The sequence below is a fragment of the Belonocnema kinseyi genome, chromosome 1 (genome assembly GCF_010883055.1).
Source record: "Belonocnema kinseyi isolate 2016_QV_RU_SX_M_011 chromosome 1, B_treatae_v1, whole genome shotgun sequence".
NCBI classification, from domain to species: domain Eukaryota; kingdom Metazoa; phylum Arthropoda; class Insecta; order Hymenoptera; family Cynipidae; genus Belonocnema; species Belonocnema kinseyi.
The window spans coordinates 91,797,792-91,805,776 of record NC_046657.1 but is presented as its reverse complement, the minus strand read 5'-3'; the positions used below and the strand labels follow the sequence as shown (position 1 = coordinate 91,805,776).

The 7,985-nt window shown below is 29.8% G+C and overlaps 1 protein-coding gene across 2 annotated transcripts in view; it reads left to right on the top strand.

The window, feature by feature from the left end:
* Nucleotides 1-7,985, top strand: part of LOC117167277 (protein expanded) — a 188,830-nt gene that overhangs the window by 100,018 nt on the left and 80,827 nt on the right. For both annotated transcript variants that reach the window (XM_033352101.1, XM_033352092.1), the window contains exon 4: nucleotides 7,363-7,462. In XM_033352101.1, the coding sequence (XP_033207992.1) occupies nucleotides 7,363-7,462 (100 nt within the window). The remainder of the gene's footprint in view (nucleotides 1-7,362; nucleotides 7,463-7,985) is intronic.

Below are 7,985 nucleotides of genomic sequence, written 5' to 3'. Positions count from 1 at the left end.
GATATATTTAAGCTGTATCTTTACTTGCGCTTTTCGTGCCCATGTTAACTATATATATCAGACAGAATCGGGAGAACCGGGATAAAGCCGGGAGATAATTATTACACCCGGAGATTTCCCGTATTTCTTAATTCGCGCATTTTGTAATTTTTGATAGTTTCCGACTAGAAAGTATATAACTTTCAGTGTTGAGAATAATTAAACTGAAAAGGTTCAGAATATTTCTCGGAATATTTGACATTCTGAAATTTTCAACGGAGAATCTGACAGTGATTTTTGATTTGACAGAAATCAAATCTTTTAACAACAAAATTATCCAGTCGTTTTAAATGTGACTTTATATACTACATGATATGGTTCTTACATAATAATATATTTATCATCTTTAAAATGTCCATAATTTTAATTTAAAATTATAGTTTTGAATATAATTATAAAACAGTTCTGTCTCTAAGGCTTTGAAACTAAAGTTTAGTCTTAAATTAAGATTAAGATTATTATTAATTAAATTAAGATTCAAAATTTAAGGATTATTTCACTCTTAAATATTTCAAATTTGCATACTAAAAGCATTTATATTCAGTTTTGAATTGAATAATTTGAGATGTAAATATACAGCAAATTCAAATTGAAAAGCTTAAAATTGTAGCGTTTCATAAAATGAGATCACTTAATAGCAATATTTTTTTGTATTCTTTATTTTAATTTTTAATTTTCAATGTAAGATCTTAAAATTGTCTTTTTTTACTTCAAGATTTCAATTTTAAACGGTTTACGTATAAAAAAGTTTTAATATCACCATTTTTCGTGAAAAATTTTTTTTTTCAGTTTTAAATGAAGTTCGCATTTTTAAGTTTTAACGTTACCAAGTAGAAATTTTCTCATTTTTAATGTTTTCCATTTAAAATTACTATTTATTTTAACCTTTTTTTTTAGAATAATTCCATTTATTTTTTCAGTTTAGAGATTTTTTTTCTAATTAGCTTTAATGTTAAATTTTAATTTTATTACATAATAAAAATGTTTAATTCTAGAACTTAAGCAAATTTTTTGATTGAAATATAAACTACATTTTTCGTCAAAAATTAGTCTTTTTGGACGATCATTAATTTTTTCGCACTGGAAATTTAACTAATTCAGTTTTGGTCGCACCTGTATCTGCTTTAGTTGAAACTTCAACTCATTGGTTGCAAATTGATTTATTTTGTTAAGAATTCGTCTTTTTATGTTGAAAACTTAACTGTTTTTTATTTGAAGTAAAAGTATTTCTTCGTTAAAATATTAACTATTACATTTTTCGTGGAGATTTAATTTTTTAGGTTAAAAATTGAACTAACTTAATGAAACTTAGTTTCTTTTTTGGTTTAAAATCAATTTTGTGACTGAAAATTTAACTATTTGGTTCAAAAATCGACTTTTTGGTTGCACACTTACGTCATTTTTTTGACATTCATCTTTTTTAGTGGAAAATAATCTTTTTGGTTGAAAAGCACCTGTATAGTATTGAATTAGGCATTTTGATACAAATTTAACTGCTTTCTTGAAAATTTGTTCTTTCTTAGTTAAACATGTATATTTTTGCGTTGAAAAGTTCGTCTTTTTGGAATGAAAATTACAATTTGGTATAAAATTCAACTGATTGGTCATTTTTAGTGCAAAACTTTTCATTTTTTTAAAATTCAACTTTTTGGTTGAAAATGAATCTGTTTTAGTTGAGGATTGAACTCTTTTTTTTTTTTAAATTCGTCTTTTTCATTCAGTTCACCTGTTTTTTATTTAATATAAAAATCTTTCTTTGTTCGAATGTTGAACTACTTCGTTCATTGATGACAAACAGTACGATTTTACCAAATCCTCCACTGCCCTAAATATTTTTACGTAATAATAATGACCTAATAATAATAATAGACACTCGGACTTCACCTCAGAGGTCCGGGGTTCGATCCCTGAGCCGGTACCTCTAGAAATTTGTCAATGTACCTTTACCGAGGTTCTGGTGGTTCGGAACCCACCTTAAGCTGTAGGTCCCCCCATCGTGTACTTGACTGCAACCCAGTCCTTCAATGATGGGGTAAAAACCAGGCTTTCTCCAATATGTCTGGGCAGACTGTTCTCATCAGATCACTTGATTGCATTATAAAAATGCGTCCGTGACTGATGGTATATACTGGGACAGCCCCGTGCACAAATGATCAAAAAAAAATCCAACTCTAACCAAAAATGCCTTCGACATGTTGGGCAGTATAAGCCTGTGACAACATTTCAACACTGAAATGTTTTATATAATATGAAATACGGGCGGTCAAAACTTTTGAACCCTAATAAAGGGGGTACGTGCTTCAGAACTTCAGAATAACAGTTTTTGTAATTTATGCACAGCTCCTTGCTTGCCATGCATAAAAGTTTAAAATAAAACAAACATTTTTTTTAATTAACCTGAATTACAAAAAAAAATAATTTTTGATCAGTTAAAAAGTTTTCAATTTTTGAAAATCTGGTATTTTTTGAAGGTGTCATCTTTAAAATTTAAACTTTGAATGTGGGCGTTTTTTAATTGCAATTTAAAAAAATTAAAAGTTGGCTTTCTGAATTTAAAATCTTGTAAAAGAAGAAACATCATCCTATTAGTTTGACAAATTGTTAAAATTTGATACGTGTTTGAGAAAACAATTGTATATTACGGAACAAAAGTACCTAAAATCTCTATTTATATATTTCAGAATCCGGAGACACCGATAGAGACTTAAAATTTAAAAAAATTATTTATATAGTGTCAGTAAACAGTAATAACCTGTCAAACATAAGTATTTGGCAGAGAAAATATCGACAAGTCAGAAAGAAGCTAAATACGTCGGTCCCGGGTCATCTGTTTCATCAGTTTCACTATTTGAATTAGTAATTTTTCACTAATTGAGTGCTAGTGAAAATTGCACTATGACAATAGTGAATTTCACTAATTGAAATAGTGGTAGTAAGTGATTTCACTATTTTAATAGTGAAATAGCTTTGACTAATTCAAAAAGTGAAATTTTCACTATTTCAAATTTATAAATTGTATTTATTACAACATGATTTTTTTTAAATTTCTAAAATGTAAATATATAAAAAAGTTTTTGTATCATTGAAAATTAAGAGTTGAAAAATTGTTTTCGAATGAAATTCGTTGAATTTGTTATTTTATTTTATAATCATATCACTTTATTGAAAACGAAACACTTATTTACATAACTAATATATAAATAAAAAATAGTTTTAAAATTGTAATAATGTATCGAGTGTAAAATCAAAATCACTATTTAAAGATGAGACAGAAGTCCACTCTCGAGCTAAAGTGCTCCTGAATTGAGACCAAGTAAGTCGAATTAAAGGTAGTTATCCAGGCTCAACTGCGGTTTGCGATGAATAATTCAGTTTTAAGTGAAAAATAAAAATTGTATATAAAAATATCATTTTTTAAAAAAGAAAAACTTTTTCGAGATCTGGGGATGTTGTATTAGAATAAAAAGTATTTGGTAAAGAATATTCGGTTTCAAGAAAATGAAAGTCCTAAAAAAATCCGAAAGAAATTTTTCTATATTAAATGATGATAATTTCAACAAATATCAATGCGAAAAGTTGAAAATTTATTACTACGTTAAAATTATAAATCCCTTTGAACTAAATTTTTGTTACAAATTATTTTTAAATTATTGTATAAAAAATGATATTTCCAAAAAATCCTTTTTCCTCAATATGTATTTGATAGTTTTATAATCTTTTATGCAATTGTTATACTAAACAAAAAAATTTCCAAGTAATACAATATTAGAACCAGAATGGCTTCGTCACTCATTTTTTTTGTTACCCGAAATTAAGAATTTTATAAGCAGAAAATTCCATAGTAGAAACCATGTAAAAAAATTTTTTTTTCGTAATTCTTCACAATATTTTTGAATTATGAAAATGTTGTACCAGGAAAAGCAGTATTAAAGTATTTAGAAGGCATTAAAGTATTTTCAATTGTGCTATTTCAAATAATTATTGAAGCTACTTGTTCTAGTAATTTTTTTTCTTACAGTTTGAAGCAGTAATGCTGACTACCTTATTTAGTATCAAAAACTATTTAAATTATATCTTTTACAATATGAACAAGTGAACTTTAAGTTAAAAATGTATGAAAGTAAATCTAAGTATCCACTTTTATCCGTGATAGTTACACAATATTAATGTAACGAAGTTACCCTTTCAATAGAAATAATTAATTTTGTCATACGGTCCAATAAAAAGCAATGGATTCAGATGTCAAGGAATCATAATTTATTTGTCATTTTAACTAACGTACGTTTCGTCCTTTCATTGCAGGTCTTCCATAAAGGTAAATATTACCTAGGTCAAATGTAATTAAAACTTATAAGCTGGTAAAAAATTTCAAAATTTATAGTTAATAAAGTTGTACCAATTTGTTTATCTGTAGTAATATTGAGATATAAAAAAAAGTATTAATTCGTCACTATTCCCTAAGAAACATAACTTTAGAGTGAACCAAAAGTTATTTTTATTTCATTATATCAATGTTTAAAAGATTATTCCTTATTTATGAAAAATAAACGTTAGAATTAATTAAAACAAAATATTACAAAAATTGAATTGAAAACTAAAAAAAAAACAATTTTTAGAGGCTTCAATATTGCAATTATAGCTACATTTTTAAAAACTAAAACAAAGTGTTGTGTTTATGAAAGGACGTACATAGACTAACGAATACATTAGAGATAAAGCCAGTTTAACATGACACAAATGTTATAAAATTCTTTGATAAATTATAATAATATTTAACATTTCAGTTTTTAAATTAATTGAAATTTCATTAAATTTATTTATGAAAATGGACTCAATGATTCTTCTTTTATGCGTATTGTTTTCACGAGCTAAAATCTTAATATTTTTAAGTTCAAAATCAAAATAGTGATCAAATTGCCATGCATGTCGTGAAAAAACCAGTATTTTAATTACCTAATGCACAATCACGTTTGTGTTCATTAATAAGAGTTTTTAGTCTCCTGCCAGTCTCACCAATATAAACTTTATAGCAAAATTTACATTTTATGAGATATGCTACACCAGATAAGTTATCTTTACTATCTTTATCTTTGCTTTCGAAAAAAGAAAATATATTAAGTGTATAGTTAAACAAAATGTGAAACAAACTTTTATATTGTATTTCTTTAAAGAACACCTAAGATGTTCAGAAAGACCTTCAAAACATACAGCAAAGAGACTTTAAGGTCTTTTTTAAAAATGTTTTATTCCATTTGTTATTTTTAGAGGAACTATTGTAAATTTTATGAATCCTTTCCGTGGTGACTTTATTTGAAGCGGGTAATTAGTTGTTACTAAAGTTATTTTAATTTGATCTAAGTTTTCGTATCGGAATTTGACATCACTCCATTTTACACATCTATAACTTCGTTATTGATACGACATTAGAAAAAAATGCACACTGTGGCGATACTCCAATTCACTGAATATTTAAATATCAATGTAGTTGTAATTTTTAATATGGTTGTAATGTCGTTTTTCTCAAGAGTTTACCTATTGTGTAGCGCTTTAATACCTTTCTGGATAGAAAATGGTACGTTAAGTAAAAAGAAATCATCGATCTAGTTTAAAGATTTAAGATCCTATAACAACCTTACATTTATTTTAGAGACCTCCATATCTATAATAGAAGCACCTGAGTACTGGTAAAGCCCCTACACGGAATGCATTTGTCCTTAAGAAAATTACGAGCTAGTAGCTAGGTTTCTGATATGAGAAAAAATCTTCAGATATTGATGTATTTTCGTGAATAATCCACGAAATCCGAGAAAGAGTTGACGAACTCGACGTGAAAATTCTAAAAGGGTTCATCGCTTTTTTTTCGTGAATAATTACAAAAATACTACGAGTGATTGGGGAAAGATTCTCAGAGCAATCTCCAGCTTGCACAGCATATCTGGGAAGTGGATAGAAGTTTTATAAAACGTATCTTATTTGACCTCGATTTTTTTAACTTATATTCAAGACATAGCTACAAGTTCGTGACTTTTCTACGGATACATTTTTTCCGTGTAGTCATATTATACGTACACCGCGCTACTTTAGAGTGAATCACCCCCGGCTGACTCGGTAACTGCCATCTATAAACATGATACCGTCTCCCTGTAGAAGAGCGGCAAATCACACCGATGGCCACGTATCACGACCGTGAGATGGGTGGCCACATGTCACGAAGAAATGGCAGCGACAGGCCTGCGAAACCTACAGTTGTCTTGATGACACGAAATGACCCAAAGTTGACAGCTTTCTGCATCCATACGTAAGCGTCGTTTTCGGGTCTTGATATCTCACTTCCTTTTCCTTCTCCAGTGATGTTATAGTCAGTCGGAGCCCAGCATTCAATCATGAATATAATTTGTTTCTCGAAGCCTTAGTGAACGATGTCAGTCCTCGAGTGTGCGAGAGACTGCTGTCCGAAAGCCGTAGTTCCAGTACTTCTCGTTTCGGACAATTCTCTCCATCTCCCTCGGAGCGTTCGGCGGGACAAGGACACGGCCAACACGGTAATGGAGACAAAAATAGTAATAAGCCACTCTTAGGGCCGCATTATGTATGTAGAGATACGTCTTTCTCAGCTGATTGGGATATCCGGATAGTATGTGTACTAGGTAAGCAGCGTGTACTTGCCACGCTCTGCACCTATCGCTGGGATTTTCTTGACGTAAAATGCGCTCACGGTATTCTAAGGTGGAAATGACACTGTCATGGCAAGTGAAAATGAATCCCTCAGTATCTGAATTAAGGCCTCATGATCTAAGGAAAGCAAATTTGGCACGTACCCGGTAGGATACAAATTAATTAAAGTTTTTGTACACCTCGAACGTCATTGAATTGGCTCTAGAGGGTATTTGGTGCTGACGTTCGCTAGCATCCATACACGCGCAGTATCACAAAACCGGCTCACCTATATACAATTACAAAGCTCTGTAACTCCTAAAATACGCATCGGACCCAAAAAGAGATATGAAATCGATATTACGACAGTTGTATATTAATATACGTAACATACGAGCAGCTGTACTCGCGTTACAATTCTAACAATTGGAGTTAGTTTTGAAAAAAGTTCCACCTCATTCTTCCAATTTAATTAAAAATAACAATTCAATCGAGTGATTCTAGAACATTAATTTTTGTAAGTGAAAAATTATAACCATATAGTATTTTTTATGTGTTAAAGCGTTCAACTTTCAGAAACATAATTTCTATAAACGAAAAAAAATTAAACTAGTGAAAATCGAACCTTCATATTATTTTGAAATAAGTTGTATTTTTTTCTCCTTTTAGGCGAAATCGAGAGTAAAGGAGGTTTATGCGCAGACATGCCTGCTTCTTGGGCAGCAGGGCATGCGAGACTGCGAATTATTCGGCCTAGCAATACTTTCCGGTAAGTTAACGAAAAGTAATAATTTTCATATTTAGAATTGCATTAGGTGTCGCTTAAAAAGAGCACGATTATCTTTAATTATCGACAATATCGCAGGGTATGTTGAAGTATTGCGTAACACATATGTCGAAATTTAATTAACTCTAACGTTTCTCCATCTGAAAAAAGCAGTTAGCGGTATTTTTCTGATTGTAAGACTAGATGTTGTCAGCAATAAGAACAATGCCAATCATGTGCTTCATAATTCAGAAGTCGGTTTGTGAAACAACTCTACTTGTTGTAAATAATAACATTATGTGTTGTGATTTAGAGGAAAGGGCTCGCAAATGGGATACCAACTCCTTTTTGATGGATTTCTGGGCATATGTCAACCAAAATGTAATGAATAATAGGACATCTGAAAAGAAATTAAATACCATTTTGAATGGCTTCATCCATTTTTCGCTTAATTAACCGTGCTTCTAAAAATTTAGATTTTGTAAAAGCCAGGTTTTTGAAAATCCAAGAAAAAGTAACTCGAATA